Genomic DNA, 23,832 nt, shown 5'->3' with positions numbered 1-23,832 from the left:
GGCTCTTTAACTTTTTTCTTTACAGTTTTATTTACAAAATGTATTAAAACTCTTTGTACAACACCTCATTAAAATGAGGCTCAGTAATTGATGCCCACACATGCAGTTTATGCTTTTACAGCCATTAATTTGCTTGGCAATTTTTTCTGCTCACTGAAGTGCAGTTTCAAAGACCAAAACCAGGAAAGTAAATTACCAAAAAAAAAAAAAAAAAAAGAAAAACAATGAGGAAGGAAAAGAACCCAAGACAAGAAAAAGGAAAGAATCCCCAAATCCCCCAAAGTAAAACATACTGAAACAAATCATGGTGAGACTACTGCCGAACTTCCGATAGCTTGAAGTTGGTAGCCGGGATTGGTAAGCACTCAACACGTTTTGTTTTAGCTTTACATGCAAGTTTAAAAAATATCAAACCATTTCTCAACCCCCCTTCACTGGTGTGAAGCCGCCACTTAAAAATGAATCTGATAAACATACATCTTTTATACAGCGTTTAAGAAAAACGTTTGTTTTAAATACAACTCGTACTGCACAGCTTTAGCTTGCCCAAGCTGGGGCCGTGATCGCCTTCAGAAGTTGAAAAGAAATCACAGTTTCATGAAAAGAAAATGAAAACCAACCACCAATTTGTTGTCAATATCTTGTTAAAAACGTGAACAATAAATTATTCTCCTACGAGCTTTTAAAATGGTTTTTATATTACATTTTGTTGGAAATACTTATTTTTAACAAGACTTTCCCCATAGAATCCTTTTTTTTTCTTTTTTTTAACTCCTATTAAAAGTTCAAATCTATCATCAGCAAACTAAACGCCTAAGGGTCAGACTGCTTTAAATGAGTTTCCTTTTCATTGTATGTTACTGATGAAATAAAACTCTATAGTAAACTACAGAAAATACATATTGTCGATTAGAGGTAATTAGTATGCAGATATTCCATTGAATATTTCCCATGTGATTGACAATATGTTTAAAGGTTGTTTTTTTTTGTCTTTTGCTATTTTTTTTAATTTAATTTTATTTTTAAGATGAAGTTAAGTAGTTTCCAGGCAGAGGTTCAAGGCTGAAACGCTGCTGCTGTCTAAGACGTTGATGTGAGTAATAGTGAGCCCCTACCTGTAGCAGTGTCAGCTGGAGCACGGTGTCCTCTTCCCAGAGGGGGCAAGGACAGGAGTATCCTCTCACCAGTAGCCATGAAACAAGAGTTGGCAGGAGCTGATATAATATAACAGTACTAGCAGGAATCATGTTAGATCGCTTAATATTACCCTGGAACTGCAGCTCTACTTTGAGTTACTATCCTCTTTCCTTACTTCTGGTTTAAAATAACCATTCCCGAGAAGCATTAGCTGAGCACAGTGCTAGTTGTGAGAGAACTGGGGGCGGAAGCAGAAGCAGGCCTGGACAAAACTAACCTGTGCTTCTCTTGCTTCATTGCTTGATATTAAACAGTGAATTAGAATGCAAATGCACAGCAAGAAAAGAGATATATGGTCTGAACCTAAACAGCAAGTAGCTTTTCTTCTCTTTATTTTCCTTTTAAAAGCCACCCAATGTCATTTTAATAAAGCACCTGTAGGTATGCCTGATGATAGAAGAAAACCCCAGGAATGCAATATTTTCTGCCTGCACTTTAGCTACCTTGTCAAGAAATTAATTTACTGATCTGGAAGCAAGACATGCAGTTCCACAGATTACTTTCTTTTGGATTTACAGATTCACAGTCATTGACCTTAACTGGTTTTAATGCACAGATTCTTTTCTTCAGGTGTCACAGCTTTTACTGCTATACAGGATTGCTCAGATTAGCTGGAGAGTTAAAGTGGCTCAGACAAAAAATAAATCACACCACTGGTAAGTAAATACAGAAACATCTTGACATCAGCTCGTACAAGCAGTGACAGGCCAGTCCGTGTTCGCACGCAGCACATTTCTGAGGCTTTGTGTCAGGAGGAGTTTCATAATTTGATACAACTGGGGTGGCTGATGAAACCGGCTGCGGTTTGCTTTCAGGACACAAGTTCATTTACTGTGCAGTGGTATCAAAGAATGGCTTTTGTTGCACTGATTTTTTTACAAGATTTTTTTTCCACATACTAATATCTTGTTACCTGTCCTTTCCTTTTCCCCTTTCCTCATTCTCCTCTTCCCTTTTCTTTCTCTTTTTCTCCTTCCTTATCTTCTCTTCTTTCTCTTCCTTTTCTCTTTTCTTTTTCTCTTTTCCCTCTTTTTTTTCTCCTTCTTTTCTTCTTTTCTTTTCTTTTCTTTTTTCTTTTCTTTTCCTTTTATTTTCTTTTTTTCTTTTTTTCTCTCTTTTCCTTTTCTTTTCTTTTCTTTTTTCTTTTTTTCTCTTTTCCTTTCCTTTTCTTTTCTTTTTTTTCTCTTCTTTTGCTTTTTTCTCCTTTTCTTTTCTTTTTTCTTTTCTTTTTTTTCTATTTTCTTTCCTTTTCTCTTTTTCCTTTCCTCCTTTTTTCTTTTTCTTCTTTCAAGCAAAGCAAGAATATTTCAGTGATGGTTTGCATTGTTGTGAGTCTCAGAGTCTTCCATAAGGCACTGAAGGAAAAAAATATCAGTTTTTCCTATTAAAAGTACATTGCACCATCATCAACGCGTGTCATGCCTGACACCTCGGAGAGAGTACAACTGGCTCAGGTGGTCCGAATCCATGAAGTAGCCACATTCTCTGCTGCTTCTCCTCTTGCGTGCTGCCAGGGTGAGGATCTACAATAAAGCCAGAAAGATTTCATCAATTCCTGGTGGCAAGGGGCAGGTGAGCTCAGCCTGGGAGAGGCACAGTCTGTGGCTGATGGGCCAACAGAGTCAGCAATTCAACTGACTTCAGTTTTTCAGCAATTCAACCCTACTTTTGATGCTTTAGAAATTATGGTTTCTAGTGTAGACTTCTTCTGTTTCGTTGTAGATTTCTTTGAGACTTGTTAAAATCACTTACCTGGCCTGATTATAGCTTAAAAAATAAAGGGGAAGAGGTCACTAGCAAGAAAGTGTGAATTCTGATGACAATATTTTGTAAAGCAACTCTTTTATATGCACTGAACTAGCACCATGCTGGAGAGAGAAGTTACTCACTTCAGCATGGAGAAGAGAAGGTTCAGGGGAGACCTTGTAACAGTCTTCCAATATCTAAATGGGGCCTACAAGAGGGACTTGTTAACAAGGGCGTGTAGTGGTAGGACAAGGGGGGAACGGCTTTAAACTGAAAGAGGGTAGATCTAGATTAGGTATTAGGCAGAAGCTCTTCCCTGGGAGGGTGCTGAGGCTCTGGCACAGAGAAGCTGCGGCTGCGCCATCCCTGGCAGTGTTCAAGGCCAGGTTGGACAGGGCTTGGAACAACCTGCTCTAGTGGAAGGTGTCCCTGCCCGTGGCAGGGAGTTAGAACAAGATAGCTTTAATGTCCCTTCCAACTCCAATCATTCTATGAAGACAGCTGTCCCTGCTAACAATACAGGATGGTACCAAGCTTACTTCTGTTCAGGGAAGGCATTTACATCACTAATACTCTGAGATGGCCACCAGGCAATGTTTCACAAGCCCTTCTGCAGCAGTGGCCAATTCACACAACAAAGATCACACACAGCTGAAAAAAAGCCAGAAAGAAAGAAAACCCAGAGGGTTTTAGGTCCCGGCCCGCAGCCGTACCCCTAGATTTTCACACTTTCTGTGCCGTACACGTTGTAGCCTTCTCTGTAGGTAGCATAATTCTGGGTGTTGGTGGCGGGGGCAGGTTTGAAGTTCTGTGTGTTCTTGGTGAGTTTCATTCGCTTGGACTCGGCCCGAGACTTGTAGCAAAACTCGATCAGTGCCACCATCATGGCCAGCCCGAGGCCTCCAACAAGGATATAGAAAACCCCAGCAACATTGCTCAGGCTCAGAGCGCTCGTCTTGTCCTAAGAGAAACGAGCCGCGATGTTAGTTTAGCTGTGAGGAGCAGACAGACAGACAACAGGCTATTTAACAGTTAACTCTAGCTGGAATAACTACACTCATGGCGTTCAGTGCTTTCCCCCCGTCCCAGCAGCCCAGTAACTGCTCTGTCTCCCACCCTTTGGTGGGTGAAACTCTGGCTGACTCCAAGGCAATGAGGTTATTGTGGCCACTGATTTCCCCAGGCCTTTGGCATCCCAGAGCAAACCTGCCTACAGCCAAGCATCCCTGGTAGCAAAGACCCCTCTGGAATGCTCTATGGGGAAAGCAGTGGCTGCATAAACCAGCAGGTTTAAAACAGCATAAAACACTTGGTTTTGGTGAATGTACATAAAATTATAGAGACGCTGCTAAACTTATCTACCTTGTTTTCAACAGTTAGGAGAAAAAACCCACCCTAGGAAGATGGTCAGTTACTTTAAGGTCAAGCAGCAGGGCGCTAAGCTAAACTAGCACCTTTGGTAACCAAGGGAGAATGAGCTCCTGAATAAAACCAGTCATTGTAACACAAAAAAGGGCTGGCCAGGGTTTACCTCCCTTTAATACATGTCAGATGGGGGAGAAAGCTTGCATTTTTAAAAATAGGACCCTGTGATCATATTAAATATTGTTGCAACTCTTTTGCTGCTGCGCAGGGTGGATGGAGTTGATGCTGGTGGGCAGATAATGCAAGGGGCTGTGCCTGCGGGATACTGGCTGACAGAGCTAGGTTTGGAAGTACCTTCAGGGAGGGAGATACTTGCATATAGTCAGAATAAAGTACTATCTACCTTGCAAGTACCTGTTCATTTCATGGCAGTTTGTGTAGAGGTAGCAAATGTCCTGCCATTTAAACTAAAGCTGTTACTCATTTACACCTCCTTTCAATTAGTTTCCTTCTGCAGCTGTTGTGCTTTCAGATGTCCCACAATCCCAGGTTTATCTCAGACACCAGCTACAGGGCTGTGCCCTGAGCAACATCCAGTCCAGCTGAAATCAATGAATTTTTATTATTGGCTTTGATGGAACTTGAAATTGTCCTCCAACACTGAGAGGGTGCTTCCAAATTACAGTTTTCTGTTTGAATGATTATAGAGAGCACTTCCAAAGGCACCAGGGGAGTCAGGCACTCGACTGTGACTGATTTCAGCTGGAGCTGGATATCTCCTCCTTTCGGTGCCTTTCAAAACGTCCTTTACTCCAACAAGCCCAGCACTTCTACAGGATTTTTCTCCTCAATGCCTCAATAAGCATTAAAAACAAAAATCCCCTGTGTTTTCTTTAAGCTGAGTGGTGTAAGTAAATACTTCCTGCAGTTTAAGTGTGCAGCTACTGGGTTATCCACTGCCACCACAGGGGTGGGATCTCCACTGGACTCTAAAGCAGTCCTTCAGTGTGGGACAGGGCAGTGCAGCAGCAAAAGGGTTCAGAGCAGCATAAAAAAGAACATATATTCTTTACGTAGTTACCTATAGGATTCCTAGATTTGTTTAAAAATTAAACCAGTTTCAAATTGAATTGGGAAATAGGGCAGGAAGGGCATTTGTTTTTCCTTATTACAGGCCTGTCCTGAAATTGTTCACCTTTAGCAAGCATGCTACTGTTCCCCAAACTGACATGTAGAGAATGTAAGTAAGTCACAAGTTTGAAACAAAAATGTGTTTCCTTCAATAAAACTGAAAATAAGAAAAGGTGCTGGCCTGAATAATGCACACTGACTGTGCTGCAACTTGCACACTTAAATGAAGGTACCAGCCTGGGAGGCTTTGGGGGCTTCTCCCTCCATGTTCTTCTAGCAAAATACTCAAATAGTAAAGCATACTTACAACTACAGCCTGCTACTGCGTACAAGAAAAATGCTGTCACGTTCAGAGACTTAATTATCTTTTCCTATTCTTTTCTTTCAACCTTCAAAATGTAAATATCAACTTTTGAAAGTCATTCTTTGTATAAACAAACAGTGGGTCAAAATGTGATTGCTAATCAGTACAAAAAGACCTTCAGCGACTGACCTTACTTCCGGAGTCCTTGGCTCCACATTCACCCTTATCGTACCACCATTTGTTTTTCAGCTTGTCTAAGATGCCTTGTTCACTGAGTTTCAATACTGCAAGGTTTACAGGAGTTCTTCACGTGGGAAATAACATAAATAACATTATATTATGTTATTTTATGTTATTCAATCTTTAAACTACTTTAAAACTATACAAAGCGATAAAGCAGGGTTCCTGGCCACAAAGTATTTACACTGCAGGCAACTGGATCATCCCCTTAAGTTAATGCTACAGTAATGCTATATTACCAGGTCCTGCCCATATCGCTTTGAGTAATCGGCACTCACTGTTAAATGAAGGTACTAGAAACAAAGCAAGTCCAATTTCCCAGTTTGGTGCAATCACAGGCATTCACAGTAGCTTTACGGTGGGTTTGATCTAGCAGGACCCCTCGTATTGCACTAACAGACAGCAAAGCCCCACCAACGAGTAATTGTGCGTGTGTGTGTGTACATCTGCAAAGGAAATAACCCCAGGGTGGGGTTTTGCCATCCCTCCTGCCTGTTTCCCTGCTGGGGGTGGTTCCACCAGCTGCAGTCACTGTTAAGAGGCCGTGCTCAGAGGCACCGCACAGGCGCTGCTCTCCTCTGGAGCTCCTGCATCCTGAACATCACTGGTCCAGGGAACTGCAGCAGGTAATAAGCAAATACAGACGTTTATGAAACAAATGAATGAACATGGAAACACTGGCTGGAAGCGTCAGAATGGGAAGGATTAGCAGAATGAAGGGAGCTGCTAACTGTGGTTTTGCCAAGAGCCTGCAAGCCCAGGGGGATCGGAGCATACCCATCCCTTCCCTGTGGGAAAACAGTGCCTGAGAAGTCCTCAGCTGGATTTTGCCATTTCCATTTCCTCCTTGTGTGATGTCTTGGAGTTTTTCCTGCCTGTTTCCAAGACGCAGCCTCCCTCTGTCAGGGATGTCTTCAGTTCCTTCTTGAACAGCCTTGATCTCCACTCCATGGCTGTGCTGGTGAGAATGAAAGGAATGGGCCCTTATCCTTAATGATGCTGTGACACTTTGCATGGGATAAAACGTTAGGCAGACACACACGTGGCTGCCCTGCAACGTGCCCTGCTGTGGGTCCATCCATGCCTGCGGTCAGTGGAGACGCAGGAGCTCAGCCACGTCTACCCTGGCGTCAGCCTCACCTCTCGCTTCTGCTGCTCCCTGCCTATCTATCTCCTACCTCTGCCCAGAGTGCATGACTCTGCGTAGACAGACCCAGTAGAAAGAGCAGCATGAGCTATACAAACCCACCTAATTACAAGCTTAATTACACAGTGTAACTTAGGGCAATGTCCACAGGCTTGGAGGGCTCACAGCCCTCGAGCTCACGGGTAGATACTGGAAGACGCAGCAGGTGAAGAAAAGCCTCGTTCTCATCTGCCAAAAAGCTGCCTGCAAGGTGGCCGTGAGCCCTGCTGGTGGCTGATGTGGAAAAGCACTGCCCTCAGAGGAGCTGTGTGTGCTCTGGGAGGACAGCAGGCGTGGGGCGCAGCCCTGGAGGGCAGCACTCACAGAGCGGGGACAGCCTGTGCAAGGCAGGCTGTGGGGTACCATGACATAAATGAAGCAAAAAGCAGGGAAAACCCATCAAGGTGAGGAGAACCGCCGGTCCCCGGTGCCCGAGGCAGCGATGCGGCACTGCCTGCGTGAGCAGAGCTTCCTGGCTGGCCAGGCAGAGGCAGCATCCGTCCCGCCGGTCCGCGCAGGCCTTGCTTTGACACCAGCCAAGATTTTATTTTTATAACCCGGCTATTTTAAGCAGCAGCTGTAATCTAATTAAGCATCAGTCAGGGAAGCTGCATGCACCCAACCAGGCACAGCCGACGGGAGGCAGTGACAAGCTGCACGAGACAGACTGCGTGCGCTGGCTCGGCTCCGGCAGCGCGCACGGAGCCGCTGCACCACCAGCCAGCGGCACCGTAAAAGCCCAGCTGTACCACTGCTATGTCTGCATCACCTATAGGCAGGGCTACAAAAACATCAACAGGATCAAAGCACGCTCCACAGGCACTGCAAACTCCCTGGGTGCTGCAGGTAATGCACCAGCCCCGTTAGTTTATGCTGCTGGGGACCTGCCAGGTCCTGGCCAAACCACCCCTCTGGACCCTCCTTGGGCAGCTGTGTTGCGATGAGGCTGCTGGTGACACCCAGGCAAAGATGCTACAAGAAGCCGTGCATGATTGCAATGCAAGTCAGTGGAAGCTGAATGCCTTTACCGACCCGTTACAAACCCCAGCAGAAAGCGTGGTGTGGATTATTGCTTAGAGAACAGCGCTCTCAATTTAAATTTCATTTAAAAACTATCCAATTTGGAGAGATTTTTATGCAATACATCTCTCCGCTTTGAAAAGCATTGTGCAGCTGAGAATACACAAACAATAGGGAGAAGGTTATAAACACCTTTCCTCCTATCCGCATTTTTTATTGTGCAAATTCTCCCCTCCCCCCAGTCCTATTCCAAACCCTATTTTTAATTTGCATGCCTTTATAAACCCCGTATGGAGTGCAGAGAATTTGCATAGTACCCAATACATTATAGATTAGCTTTCACAACATTATACAGTACTGGGAAATGAGGAGGCTTAATATGCTAATTAGGGTGCTTTATATTTTTTTTTAGAGGCAAGATTGCAGCTAATTGCACACACGCAATTGCCAAGGAAGAAAAAAGTAGTAGTAAACTAAAATTATCTTAACTAAACAGATGGGAATTTGCCTAAACTGGGGTTTTCACTGTAGTTTGTCATGGCCCTGTTTGTTAGGTGAGGTACTGCCCAGGTTGAAGTGATTTGCTTTGTCCCTCTGTCTTGGTAGGAGAAGCAGAACAAGTGCTGAGGAGCTGCTGCACGCTTCAGACCCACCAACCCTTTGCTGGAGGAGCTGTACCCATGTTGGGCCACTCCTGTGCCGTAAGAGCTCCATGCTGTAGGCTTGGCATGCGGATGACTGCAGGTGGCTGCCAGAAGATGGACAGGTTGTGTAAGGACCATGTAAGGAGGAATTGCTGGAAGCAAGTCTGACATGAAGCAATAGCTGGTGCCTATCCTCCCCTGCCTGAGCCCATCCCATACCTCCAACACACAGACAATGAGGACTTAGTGCCTGAGCGAGCTCCGGCCTCCCGCAGCTCTGCTGTTTTGCACTGGGATGAACAGCGTGTACCAAGGCGAAGCAGCCCTCTCGATGTGCTAGGCAAGACACAAATTTGTGTAGCACACAATGCAGCTTGTTCAGTCAAAGTCCTAAGGAACAATTTTGTCTGCTTCCAGGAAATTTATCTCAAGAACTCTTGATGCATGATCTGCTCCCAGGTGCAGCACGGTATGAGGGACCTGATGGTGGGAGAAGACGTGATGTCTCTTGCAGCCCCTGGTCCAGCATGTCATCCATGGGGGTACAATGTAAGCTGGTGTGGGATGGACCCATCAGCTCCCAGATTCCCAAGGTAAGTAAACGCATTGAAAAGTGAGCCTGGCTGCTGGTGCATTTTCTGACTGCTCATCTCTGAGTAGCTGTCTAGGTCTGTTCCATTTAACAGAGTCAGGCATGGCTTTGGCTGAGATCCCCATGGAGGTCTGGATCGTGGCGTTTTTACCAGTGCACATTGGATGTGAATCCTCCACACTGTGCCTTGGCTTGCGACATAACCCCTCCCAAAGGAGGTCCTCAGGCAGCACCAGCACCTTGCCCATGCTGGCAGGTTGAAAGCTGCAAAGATGGAAAAGTGTTTTCATTTGCTATTGTAGAGCAAAGCGCAGGGTTCTTCTGGGAGTGAGGGATCTTGGCTGCAGAAGGAGGATTCTTCATAGCTTGCCCTGGCACCGTTTGTTTGAGAAGGGATTTTCTTTCATTGCCTTAGAGGCAGAGGAACATAGACTAAATAAGCCCAGATCCCCTGGGAAGGCTGAGTCCCAACTGCCTACCTGTCTCCCTGGCCAACTGTGCTGCCCAAAACCAGCTCAGAGGATCATTTCCTCAGTTTCTGGGTCTCTATCTCAATAGACTTCCATTTCCTCAACTTTCTCCTGGGGTAATTTTGTGCTTTCCAGCTGCCTATTTAATTAGGTTGCTGTTGGGCTGTATGGGATATCCTATGAGGTCTTCAGCCCTTTCCCAGGTGGCTTCAGCTGGTTTTTGTCTGCTTTAATTCATGGCAGCATTCTTTTTCATCTCCCCCCTGTGTGGTTTGCAGACCAGCTCTATTAGTTTGGTTGCTTTTATCAAAGGAAAATGTTCTTGTTGTTCTCTTGTTGTGCTCCGTATGCCCACTGAGGCAATTAGGATCAGGATGTCAGTGTTCTGGATGTCACAGAAACTTGCAGTTCTTTTCTTCCTCATCATAACTGAACGATATTTTTGTTTGCTTGCTTATGCTTTTCATCCAGATTTAGTAGGTTTGGCTTATCCAGGCTTAACCACACGAGGTTGGGTCTGTTGGGCAGCATTACCAAACCCTGCTAAGATGTTTTTTTGCTGACATCTACAAATTACTGGAGAAATGGTACCAGGAGTCTCATATGGACCAGTATTGCCCCAGATAGCAAATTAAGCCATTTGCTATGGTTGATTTATTTGAGAGGCGTGACTTTAAGAAGATCAGTGCCCATCTGTTCTCACAAGCTTCACTTCATCAGAGCTGGCTGCAAACATCATTTTACACCTGGGACAGAGGTGGGTTTCATTGGTGTTTCAGCAGTTTGGTTTTTCTGCTCCCCTGCTAGGACACGCACTTGGGTGCTGGCTGCATCACCTCCCTCTCCAGCCATCAGTTACTGTTAGAAACTAAGCTGTGCCAGTCTTTTTCCAAACGCAACCAACACCATCTCAAAGGCAATGTCCTCTTCCCTTTGCTGCATCGCTCTGGGGCCTTCTCCCTGCTGCACTTCACCCCCCATGGCTGAGGACACCAACCTCCCAAGTCCTGCTTAAAAAAGAGACCCAGCAGGCTGAAGTTCCACATACAAGAGAAAAATCTGGCCAGGCTGCTTTTTAGGCAATCTGATTCCATTTACTGGCCATCATGTTTATGTGCCTGTGCTGCAGATGGGACCCTCTGCTGAATGAACTCACACTGCAAAGAAGAGACTGAGCAGCTTCTGGGAAAAGTGCTGTCAATTTATGAAGGAACATCCTGATCTTGCCAGGAAAGGGCTGTTTTCCAGGAATGTACTGGGATGGGATGGGATGTACCGATGCTAGCAGCTTTGTAGCCAGTATTTAGTTTGGTCCTCACAAGTCACAGCAGGTGATATAGAGAAGAGTTGCTGAGATTTAGGAGTAAAAGTCACTCTGGGACTTGAAAATCTTACCCAATAATCTGTAGAATTTCACTGGCTGTGTGTAACTGGTGTTTTAGTGGTATAAAGTCTCAGCAACACTGTAGTTATGTTTATTACTTGCAATCCATAAAGATTTAAGTGGTGATTGGAACAGCTTTGGATAATTCACATCCCATTCTATGCTCTAATGGATGCAATATAAATGTTATACCCAAAAATGATCATTGCCAAGGAGAGCAGATGAACATGGCAAACAGCACACTGCTCCCTCAAACCACGAACCATTGCTCAGAATTCAAAGCACTTAGACACTACCTTTCAGAAAAGGGAGATGCAGAGCAAAGGTATAACAAGTACAGGCTCTTTGGAGCACTAATTAAAGGGCTTCCTCAGTTGTGCAGGATGGGGTGGGCAGCACAGGGATTCCACCACATCTCCTAGGCAGCAGGGCTGCCTGAGGGCTGCCCTGACCTTTCACCCATCATCAGCTGGTTTATGATGTTCCATAGACTATTTGGTGTACAGGGCACAGTATGGCATTTTCTCAGCACTGTTGCTTGCAGCATCTTCAGTCCAAATGCATTTTTTTTTCAGGGGTAGAAGTGAAGAAATCACCCACAAGCTTGAAAGAAGACCAGAACAACATCAGCAGTGAGAGCTCCTCTCTGGTCTTGAAAACATCCTTCCTCCACTCATGCCCAGAGCTGAGGATCAGGATAGAAGGGAACAAGCTGCAGAAGAGCTGATCAGCACCTCAGCCCAGGGAGGGATGCCTGGATGGATGGGTGGCTCAGGAGGATGCCAACCACCAGGCAAGAACTCCAACTGCCACAATTCCACTGCTTCTATGAGTGGTACCCAGGCAGGAGGGCTCACTGGCTTCTGCAGTGCTACACAGGCAGGACATCTGCATCCCCAGTGGCACCGGGCAGGGGTGTGTGCCATCTCACTCAGGGACAGAGTTCTCTCAGTGATGAAGGCAAGAAATTTAAGGCCAGTGGCACCAGATCCTTCTCACAAGTCAGGTGGGTGCTGGCTCCAAACATCTTGTAGACAGGGCCAACAGGAGCATCATCCATTGCTAACAGTTCTGGCTAGAAGGCCAGCAGCATGACTGCCCCATGTAGCTAATACACGTTGCCACAATGCAAAATCCTGTGTGGTCACTAGCATGCCCTTTTTCATTTTTTCCTGGCAGTACAACATCAGATGGCAAGTAACTCTGGTTGGAGAAGTGCCATGGAAAAGCAGGCACACATCACTAGGGATGCGGTATTTACAGCAAAGCTGTTTGTGTTATGATGTGCCCTGGCACTGGCTGGTTGGGTACATTAGGGGAGGCAAAATCACATCACCAAAGACACCCCTGGGCTCCAGCTGTGTCACACCACATGGGCACAGAGCAGCTGTAAATCTGGTCCAATATCTGGCTAGGCCAGGTTTATTGCCGTCGCGGGATCAGAGCAACAAAAAGCCACAGGAGGTTTCTGGCAGATCTGGTCCTCTGAATAGCGCAATATGAATGAAGTGTGACATCCTCCCCCCAAGTCAGCGTGCAGAACCTTGCTGAGCCGTGCAGCCGGACCAAGAGCTCCATCCCTCCAATCCAAATCCCAGTGATGTGAAGGAGGCAAAAGTCCATTGTGCTACCAGGTATTGGTTAGTACATTTTAAAGTGGTTTCTTGTTTGTTTTTTTTTTTTTTAATCCCTGTTATTTTTACCTAATCTGGGAATTTGACATATTTACAGCACTCTCACTTATGCAGCAGCAATTGTTTTTCTCTTGTTTCTTATGACCAAATCTGTCCTTGCTGGCTGAAGCATCCCTGGGATTGCTGATGTCAGCACAAACCAACCAACAACGTTGCAATGACAGTTTAGACATTAAATGCTCAGGTTTCTAAAATCCACCTTGTGTTGTCAGAGGAAAGGCAAGTGGACTAATGCACAAACAAACAAGCGTTTTCTTAATTCAGAATGCTTCCAAAAATCCTCTAGGGGAAAACTACTGAAAACACTGAATTAATTGTTCCTGTCGGTATCACTGGCAAAATCCACTGGCTTCAGGGGAAGCTTGCTGTGGACACATGGGAAGCGTCACCTCTACCATGCTCTGAAAGGTAAATATCTGAAGGGGACAGGGAGAATGACCTCGAATGACTGCACTATTGCTCTGCACCGAGATTTCAGCCCCACACACGCAGCGCCACAGGGAACCCCTCAAAGCCATCGTGCCACATCACCAGCCTTCCCTGCTCAGCTCTGATGGGCGGAAAGGAAGGTGATGTTAATGGGGCCTCCAGTCCTGCTCATGGGACCTGAGTGGGCCAGAAGGCCAGTGGCCCCCCACTGGGTCCCTGAGCCAGTTGCATGGCCCCACAGGGCACTGACAAATGCAGAAGTGAAGTGGGGGTACTCAGCTTAATTTGACAGGATAGCATAAAAATCTCACTAACAACCACCTTAGTATCGTTAAAATATAAAGATAGAAACAGCCCAGGAAGTGATACCAAATCAGTGATACCAGTGATTATTCTCTAGAGGGCATTGCTTGAGGTTAAAGACCCATCTAAATCAAATAAGGCACTTTATTCCCCCAAGCTCTATAAATCCCAGCCTGATCTGTAACTACTGAATGGGCTTTTTGTCAGATCTTGTTACTGAAATAGCTTCTGACTGGATACAAAACTTGCGGGTGAATGCATTGTCCAAGAGCTCCTCTTTCTGAGCTCACATCTATCTGCCTGTCATAATTTACCAATTTAGCAGTGTCTTTGAGCAGGAGCCCTGAAAATAAAAGCAGAAAACCATACAGTCACTCACTATTCCTATTTGTTGCCTTCTGTCTCAGAAAGTGATCTTCTGTGTTTCGCACTGTACATTTAATATGGAATTCATGGAAAAAGCATTTCTACTTTAAGAAATCAACACCTGGGTGCTTTTCGCTACCACTTCAGACCTGCACCATTTTTTCGCTGCTCAGTGCTACCAGCAGTTGCACATCTACAAGATTTAACATTTGAGGGATTGAAATGCTTTATGGGTTTGCAGAGGAAGGGATCAAAGCGGAAGCCATCTCGTTTGAAAAGACAAAGATCTTTCAAAATTAGAAGATTAAAACTCAGTGCCTCAAGCTCCATATATCCCCAGGCACTAAGAAACACACTGCATGCTGATGGCTGGCGCAGTGCTCGGAGGCATTGGGCACAGTGATAAATCCCGCGGCAGAAGGATGTTGTTTTTCCTCAGCAGCAGAGCCAGAAGAGGTTCCTGCTGCTGATGGTACCGAGGCTGTGGGTGCCAGTGAGCAGCACCCCAGGACTGCAGCTTCCTGCTGCCAGCGCTGGCCACGGGCTCATCTGGGGCCATCCCACAGCTGGGCAAGGACGCTCCTTCAGGAGGTCGCTGCACATTTTGCCTCTTTTGTGCATTCTGGTACTGTCACGGGATGACAAAATTTTCTCTATGAAACAGCACACAAAGTAGTTTTTAGCATTTCTTTACACTGTGGTACTGCCACAACAGAGCCTGCAGCTATGGGAGATGGAGAGAGGCAGTGGCTTCTCCTGCAGCATGACATGGGGTGCCAGACAGTAAAGACTGCTTTTGTTCAGAGGGCCTTAGTGACTCCTGCACAGGCACACTGCTCGCAGTTTGGCTCTGATGGCAAATGCCTGCAAAACCAGAGGCTTTGCAAAGGGTGCTGAACACAGCACAGCCATTTCAGCACTAGGCAAATGATCTGTCGGGATGTTCTTTTAGTTACTGCTGAGTAATTAGTAGCTGCAAGAGTTCTTTGTAACTGAAATTTGTTCTAGTCTTCATGTGTTTTCCATAAACAGTGTTTAAGAAACACTTAACTGGCCAAAAGAACTCTTATTTTTTCAAGGCAGGCTGGAGCAATCACTGTATCCCTGTGGGATCTGTGGGTTTTTTGCTTGTAGTAACTTGGTATGCACTTTAAATTTCCATGTTTTAACTGGAAGACATACACAGATGCACAATGTCACTGTGACACCTACTCACACTCTGAATACACCTGCACAGAGCCAGAGGTGTTCCCAGCTGAAACTGCAAGATCCTGCAGAGAGTTTGCAGCCTGTGTTTGCCAGCAGCAACTGTCTCTAGGAAAGTATATTTATATGTTTCATAAATGTAGCTCAAACAAATTAAACTCTGTACTAACAGTATCGTAATCTAATAGAGATGCCAAGTGCTAATGCAATAATATGTGCCTATTGGATTAGGAAATGCAAGCCGTAACAAGTCACTGTAGTTCATTCACAGCAGTGCCTGAGACTGGAGGTATGATGCGCCGAGGGGGGGGGGGAGGAAGGACTACCCACACAGGGAGGCAGAATAAGGGAGGGCAGATGCTTAGTATCACGCTCAACCCTACAACATCTGAACTAACAGGGATCTGTCCTGTCATTGCCTGGATCCTTCTAACCTGGATGGATATGAGCAAGAGACTCAACTTACCTTGTGCGTGGGCTATCCCCTCACCTTCTCTTTCTCTTGAGTCTAGACACATCCATTTTCCCCCCCATCTTCTACGATTTATATTCCTCTTGGGATGGCTTCTTCTGCTTCCTGCTCTCGGGCTCCTCAGGCAGGTGCTGCTTACTCCAAAGGCTACACAAGACTCTCAAAGAACAGCTACGTCGCTTGTATAAAGCTAGAGGTGTCCGACCCATGATTACAGTGCTGGCGAGCACACAGAAATCCACCAGAGAAGCACAAGTGCCTGCGTCCTCCAAAGTGAGCTCAATGCTGAAACAGCAGAATTACTTTGAAGAAGAAGAAGAAAGGCATTTACTTTTCCCTTTGTATGCAAAGTGACAGCAGCTACCATTAAAGAGGAAACATCCAAGCCCAGACCCCCAGGGAGATGGTCAAAGGAAGTGACCTGCTCCCACTGCTGGAAGCCCCACTTTGAGCTGCTCATTTTCCTTTTTCCTTCTCCAGTCCCAAGGGGCTGTGCCCTGGCTTTTCCCACACTGATGCTTACAATGCAGGACAAATGACTCACGGAAACAATTTATGGATATTAACCATTCAGCACCACAGTTATTATCCAAATGAGTCCAGGAGTCATAAGTCTTTCTCTAAGATTCCTTATGGCCATGAAGGCAGGATTAGTACCTCTGCACGAGGCCTGACTCTCCCACAGTAACACTGCACAAGCACGTTTCCTTGCATACTCAGCTCCACCTTCAACAAGGCAGCAAAGCTAGTTCTCGCAATGCTAAAGGTTATGCAGGCAAAACAAAGCAGTTCCTAATTCTCAGATGCCAGCCCTGACTCTACCAGCCTGGGCAACCTGCTCATCCCAAATTCTCATTCTGAGTCTCCTAGTAACAATCCCAGGAAAATACCCTCAAACAGCACAGATATTTCTTCAAACCAGAGCGGGCTCTCTGCCCTTCTTGGCAATGCTCTGAGATGCTCCAATGAACTCCTAGAGCATTAAGACTTCATTATTGGCACAAAGCATACACAGTATTATTTTCTAATATGCTATAAAATAATAGCTGTCAATTAAACAAATACTCTGATGTCTTCCTTTTAAAGTATTCTTTTGCTTTATCACTAAATTGCACAATACGATAATTTCGTATTACTTTCCTAGCTCTGAGCATGAATTAGCTCTGTGCTACTGTCGCTGGCTCTGACCAGCCATTTTGTCTTTTTTCCAGCTCATAACCCAGGCCTATAGAATGTGTGGCAAGTAAATTCATGCTGATTAACATAATTTCAAACAAACTGCTCAAATAAATTGAGTTGCATCTTTTTAAGATAGCCATTTCCTTAGGGAAACTTGGGAAATACTTCCTTGGGAAAATGTCCTCTTTAAAGCAGAGCACGTTTGGCAATGGCGCTCTTTAGATGTCAGGTATCATCTAAAGTAATGCAGAACAGATTTCTTCTAAAAATATGCCACTTAAAAAAATTATGCCACAAATGCTGATGGCTGTGCTGAAAATGTATCAAAGCAAAACAGCACAAAGAAATGGAGGAACAAATTCCATCTGCTAATGGCCATACTCCCATTTCAGAAGGGCTTGACAATGTGATGCTTTATGGAGCGTGGCTCTGAGGGCAGAACTCAACTGGCACACTGGAAAAGTAACCCTGTGATTAAAAAGAAACAACTGAGAAATGGAGTAGTATTGCATCACGTGTCATTTCAGATGTACTCCAAAAGAGATATCAGCCTAAAAAGGAATATATTAAAGAAAGTAAGTCAAATAATTAGTAAGGAATCTTGGCATGCAAAATTGGCGAGATGGAGCACTCAAACATTCTCCTTCTGTGTTGGTTATCATTAAATGTTACCGGGAAGGTGTAAGAATACAAGAAATGTATCAACAGCAGAACTACAGAAATTTATCTTAGCAGAAAATTGTTCCTATGCAGCTGAATAATTAGTTTCACTTAAGTCACTCAGCCTGCTACCACCGTCTGCATCCCCTTTTGTCTACCGCTTGTTCAATTCCTATTCAGCCAGCACTCAGATAGGATTGTATAATAAACAAAATAATTAGTTTCCAAACTAAATCCAAATACACTGTAACATATTTCCTGGAATATGTTTGGCTTTTTTTTTTAATAACTGCTATTTTGCATTCTCTCACGATTGAGAACTCAGCTCACATGTACCGGAGAATCTGAAGATGGTATTATTTACCATGAATCCAACAGATGAAACTAAAACCATGCTCACTAAGTGAACGCATTCTGATGCATGTACCAGAATGTCTGCACCAGCCAAGTCAGCACACATATATTGACAAGCATCACAGACAAATCATGTATGGAGGAGCACATTCCCTTTTGGGCTTCTTAAATAAGGACCAAAGGGTAACTCCGTTCACCAGGGCAGTATTGGCAGCAAGACACTGCAGGACAGACTGGCACCCTCTGCTCCACATCAGCGCTGGCATATACTGGTAGCACTGAAAATGAGACATGTGTCAGCTTGGGCCTTTAAAACAATAAAACAGCACAAACTTTTTAGTCTTAAAGTACACATGGACCTCACAAACATAAGATGCTCCCAGGACTAACCTTGCAGTCTGTGTCACCAAACAGATCCCAAAACTTGTAGGAAGTCAGTATGAATACCTTTTCTTTTTCCTGCTACAAAACTCAAAATCCTTGTGAAATCTGAAGTGACTGTTTAATTCTCCACTGGTGACAAAGGCACAATAACAAGAGGTGAACTCACAACTCGGAAGCATTCATCTCCAAGTACAGGTGAACCACATGCTAACCGCAGGGAGGAGCTTAGGAGAGCATTTCTGGGTCCTGGGTCCTGTGCAGGACAATGCTGGGTACTGGCAGAAGTAAACAGGCTGCACACTTACCTCTGGCTTTCAGCACAAGCTCGAATGTCAGACTGCACAGAGGAATTCAGTTTAAGACACTGGCACCATCAGTTTACAATGGCTCACAGCTACACACACCTCTTTGGCAGTAGATAGAAAGCAGCTGATTACAAACTCGGGACAGCTGTTTCCCAAGCCTGGTCTCTACTGGTGAAGCTGAGAGAGGTGTTCTGTCAGCTCAGCCGGTAGAGAAAGCTGCCCCGAGTGAGTAATGGTCCCTGTGCTGCCCTGTGAGACGGGGTGCAAGGTGTACATCTCTACTTGAGGAACCTTCACCACCCCATCCCCTTTGATCCCCCCAACTGCCACCTTCTTTAAGGGGAAAAAAAAAGAACAATTTTGACATGACTCCTCTGAAATGCTCTATAAATGAAGCCATGTTCATAGAAACAATTAACCAGAGAATGGGATGAGACGATGAGGGCAACTCAGGGTTCTGATAGGAGGAAGGAGAGGAGAGAGAGGTCAGTGAGTGTTGGGGCTGTTAGTGCCCAGAGGGCAGCACTAGTGCTCACCTTCTCAGGAGGGCAGCAGGGTGCCTGTGGGGCTGGGGACGCCTGAACTGGGCATTAAGTGGCTGTCAATGGGGCTGTGTGTGCCCAGGAAGGCATCTCCCCATCTGCTGCAACACCGCAGCATTGCAGCCTGTGGCACTCAGTGCCTACAAAACACTACCTGGAAAGAAAGCCACCTTCATAACAAAGAAGCCCTTTGATTTACATCTCTGGAAATAACAGCTAACCCCTTCTCTGCCTCCCCCAGTCTAGTCTTCGGTGGGAGGGTTTTTCTGACCCACATTCTCCTCCCTGGGGACTTCTGCCGTGCCCCCGAGAGGCAACGTCTGCAGCTCAAACAAACAAGCAGTCCTTCATCACAGCATGTTATGACAAACCGCAGGAAGACAGTGCTTTGTGATTTATGGATTAAACCAGCAAGGCACACATTGTGTTTGCACCCCTTCCCTCTTCACTGGATACCGAACCATGCTACCACAGCAGACCAGAATCCACTCCCTTAACGTTACCTGACCAGAGCCAAGGGATGGCATTGCTCTCTGTAAAAGGTCTTCCAGCACAAGGAAAAAATAGAATGGCCCTGCCCTAATTGTGACCATTTTTAAATCCTGTTACATTTTCTGAGGGCTGAAAGTATTAGTGGGCTGGACTTAATTCAATGAACTCAAAGGAACGGAGTTCATTGAAGCTGCTTTGTACAAAGCGTTTTCTTTCATGGAGGCAGCATGAGACAATGAGGTGCTGGATCCCAGGGGAATGTTAAACATTTAATATACTGGCGTGTATAACATTATTTATAAATGTTATGTGAAGGATGAGCAGCAGAGCTAGAAAGCATAAAAGGCTCATGCTCATCTTCAGGCTGCTGCTGAGCACTGCAGACCTCCAGTTATTGATCAAACCTGAGTTCGAGAGCTTCTCCTTCCTTTATTATTACACAGTGGCTTGTGCTAACATCAGAGATGAGTAGCTGAGCAATTTGCTACGTAGCCAACTGTAAGCAACTCTTATTAATAGAATGCAGCAGTAATTTGCAGTAATTGTCCGAAACTGCAGTTTACTGAAAATACTGTTATTATTGATTTTGCACCAAACCTGGAGCATTTTCATAAGAGAGATTAGGAGTTACTGTTCCTAAGGAACTGGTTTTACTAGCTGTAGGAGAGTGTCACTATGAAAATTAATCTCAGTGCTTTTCAGTATAACAGGGTATTTGAAATTAATTTACCTGTAATTCCTGTACCCAAGGTGACCAATTGTACCCAGCCTATTCTAGCTACAGCTTCTCCTCACCAGGCTAAAGACCACGGAAATTACCAGTGTTAAGGCTGGCAATATGAAAGCACACTGGTTTTGTAATACAGGAGCTCAAGAAAGCAACTTTGAAAGTGTCACTACCCTACAGGCTGCCTGGGAGGCTGAGGGAAGCCTTGGCTCAGCACAAGGCAGTGACAGCTTTGCCACTGCTGTCACTGGAGCTGGGATTTTAATTCATGCCTGTATGAAAAGCACAGCAAACACAGATGCAGTGCTCCTGCACAGGTGTGTGCAGAAGACTCGTCAGTGGCCTACCAAAGGTGACATTTGAATAGTCTAAGCAAAACTACCAAAGCCTCTTCCCTTGAGATTCATTTCCAGTTTTGTGCATCAACACACTTCCCTGCAGCAAGCAACATACCTTTCAGTTTCACCTACTGCAAGCTCTAGCTCCTTACACATTACCATCACTGCTATTATTTTACCATTAACAGGTAACTGCCATCTATCTCTGTGTAACATGTCTTTGCTACAATTGTCTTTTCTCTCAACCCCACACTGCAATTAGATGAGCAGCCACTCTTTCCTTTCCTGAGCTACAGACCCATACATGCAGCTCTCCTCCAGAGACGAGGCTTCTTCCCAGGACCTCTGGTGGCACCAGTTCAGCCCAGCAAAGCGGTGTGGGCTGGTACTGGTTTGCTTGAGCCCTCCCTAACGAAGGAGAAGGAAGCCCTCACCTCCATGTCTGTGCTGGCAAAAAAAAAGCCTCTCAAAAACCACTCTGCATCACAGCTAAAGCATGGGGAAGGACTGAAGCCTTCTCCTCAGGGCTTAGTATGGTGGCCAGATGTAAATGCCATACTAAGCCTAAGGTTCCTTGTACAGTTACAAGTACTGATTTGCTCTGTGTAGGTCCCACCAAGACTAGACTTTCTATCTGTTAGTTAAATAAGGTTTCCAAGCTTGACCAAGCCTGTTGATGATATTAAATAAGACCGTTTCTTTGAAAGAGCTACTGGCCGAGCAAATGGTTTTTCTTCCCCACCAGAATGATTCAAATGGTTTTAATGCACATTCTTTTTTGTGATTTTTGATATTTTTTTTTGTCCTTGAGAAGTGAAATAACAGCCTTGCCGATTACTCTTTGCTAAGGTACCCGATTGTGGTGACATTGAGGCTGACCTTGGAGTCACCTCCCCCGCTGCCGCACTCTCCTTTGTCGTACCACCATTTGTTTTTCAATTTGTCCAAGAGGCCTTGCTCATTCAGTTTTAATACTGCCAGGTTAACAGCATTTCTTGAAACGATAAAACATAGCTTGTAAGAAAAAATGCACAAATGCTTAGGAAATCGTAACGTATAAAAAAAGGAGCACAAGAGGACAAATTGGCTAAAATTTCACAGAACGTGGAGCTATCAAAATGTCTGTACAGCAAATACAGGGTTAAATATTGGAAGGTGGCATGGAGGATAACATCTGCTCAAAACTGAAGTGTGCGGGATGGGGAAATCGTCTTTGAGAAAAAAAGTAACAAGAACACCACATCATGCAGTTAACATTCGTCACATATGGCAGGTTAACTCGGCTTTTACCATTTAAATTGAAAAAGCCATTGAACTGTAAAATTAAAACAGCAACAAACAATCAGAGAGGACAACACGAAGAGAACACTAAAAAAAATGGATGCATTAAATAACTGAAACCATAATTTACCGTCTTATTTAACTCCATGGAATATTGAAGATTTTAAACTTTAAAGTTACCTCAAAATCCACAAGAAAGAAAATGACAACACAATACATCAGGGTAGGTGGAATACTATAACAACATGGATATTGTTATATTATTCCACCCACCTTAATGCTGAGCCTTTGGGGGTTGCTACACCATAGCCCTTGGAATCCAGGTTGCCGCCAACTTTCATGGTGTCGCAGGGCTTGCGCTGCTCAATGTACTCATTCATCGTGGACTCCAGCAGGAAGGCAAACTTCCCCTTGGACTTCCGCACCCTCGCCACCCCGTCCGCCGTCGTCTTGGTGAACACGGAAGGCTCGGCTGACTTCATGTACGACCACATCTTCTCGTAGACGGCTATTTTTGACCTCTGGGAGAGATGAAAGGAGGGAAATGGAAGAGCCACGTTGGGACGGGCACAAGGCTGAGCTCCTTGGGCTTAGCTCAGCGGTATAATGAACACCCTATACCCGATTAACAAATAAAGAAGTCAAGATAGCTTGGAGAGAGACACATTGCCCCTGAATAACAACCAAGCCATAAAATGGTTGGGGAGGGGAAAACACCTCTCATTTATTTATTTTACTAATTGCCATGTAACTGGCAGTCAGAATGAGAAACAGCGTGCGCCCATCCCAGCGCCTCAGTTCCTGCTCTGCGGTGGGTTTAACCGCCTGCATGCTGCTCTGCTACTGAACCAGAGGGAGCTCGTTACATCCTAGCTCATTCATCACGGCCAAAAGATGCAGAAGAAGCCTCTCCTCTCCACAGCAATCCTCAGCACTGGTTTTTGGTGCTAGCCTGCAGCTAGGAAACACTGACATTTGCTTATTACAAGTTCCCAGCAAGGCAGGAGTCCTCTTTTCACAGCAGCGATGGTAGGTCTATGATACAGAAATCCAGGACAGCTTTCGTGGCTTCTAAAAGTGGTGTCCATATAAGAGATACAAATACTAATTACAAAAGCCTTTATGAAGCAATAGTAAAACTTTCAAAATTCAGTTTCACATTTTCCTAAGACAACAAACACAAATATTAGTAATAAGCTGAAAAAAACTTGCTGTTAACTGCATGCATGTCATGTAGATATATCTGTTTTCTCCCATTTTCCTCATTTTGAGACTGAGCCAATCCTAACAGCCTCTAGCTCAGCATACAGGTTTTGTAAACCTGGCAATGTTGAGAAATGTGTTACTTCCCCTTCTCCCTCTTCCCAACCAGTAACATTTAAACCGCCCTCAGATCTTAAAGCCACCTCCAGACTCTTAAGCATTCGTATCCTGGACTACCAGTTAAACTTTTCTGCTTGGTCGACAGAAGGCTGTAATGCCAACTGTCTAAAGTCTAGAAATCCAAAGGATTTATATAAGGCTTTTGGTCCAAGCTGTGGGTATCTGGAATTTATGCCTCCTACTCCTTGCTAGTTTCCTGTCCATAGTTTTCCTTGCAGAATGGGAATGAGGCAGGCAGTAGCTAAATCTAGTTTGAATTTAACTAACTCGTGGCAGAAGACTGTTAATGTCCATCAGCTTGATGACTGAGACACGTTTCCTCCTTATTCTGGACAATTTAATGTGTCTTGAGTAATGCAATGCTTAACAACCAGCCTCCAAACATTGCGCCAGGAGTAAGCCCTGCCTTCACCCTTCTTCAGATTAACAGGCTCAGCT

The 23,832-nt window shown here is 44.9% G+C and overlaps 1 protein-coding gene across 3 annotated transcripts in view; it reads right to left on the bottom strand.

The window, feature by feature from the left end:
- Nucleotides 1-2,414: 2,414 nt before the first annotated feature.
- The window catches only part of GRIA3 (glutamate ionotropic receptor AMPA type subunit 3), a 146,055-nt gene continuing 124,637 nt past the window's right edge, over nucleotides 2,415-23,832 (bottom strand). The window contains exons 13-16 of one of the 3 annotated variants that reach the window (XM_057425122.1): nucleotides 22,285-22,532; nucleotides 5,933-6,047; nucleotides 3,657-3,904; nucleotides 2,415-2,720 (exon numbers count right to left, since the gene is read on the bottom strand). In XM_057425122.1, coding sequence (XP_057281105.1) covers nucleotides 3,659-3,904; nucleotides 5,933-6,047; nucleotides 22,285-22,532 — 609 coding nt within the window. In that variant the 3' untranslated portion in view covers nucleotides 2,415-2,720; nucleotides 3,657-3,658. Of the gene's footprint in view, nucleotides 2,721-3,656; nucleotides 3,905-5,932; nucleotides 6,048-21,609; nucleotides 21,725-22,284; nucleotides 22,533-23,832 lie in introns of those variants that run through there. The other 2 variants (XM_057425121.1, XR_008974322.1) reach the window with 2 other exon arrangements.

Source organism: Pezoporus wallicus, unplaced genomic scaffold, assembly GCF_028554395.1.
Source record: "Pezoporus wallicus isolate ANWC-B61680 ecotype Strahan unplaced genomic scaffold, APGP_CSIRO_Pwel_v1 scaffold_6445, whole genome shotgun sequence".
Lineage (NCBI taxonomy): Eukaryota > Metazoa > Chordata > Aves > Psittaciformes > Psittacidae > Pezoporus > Pezoporus wallicus.
The sequence above is the reverse complement of the archived record's forward strand: the minus strand, read 5'-3'. Positions and strand labels throughout refer to the sequence as shown.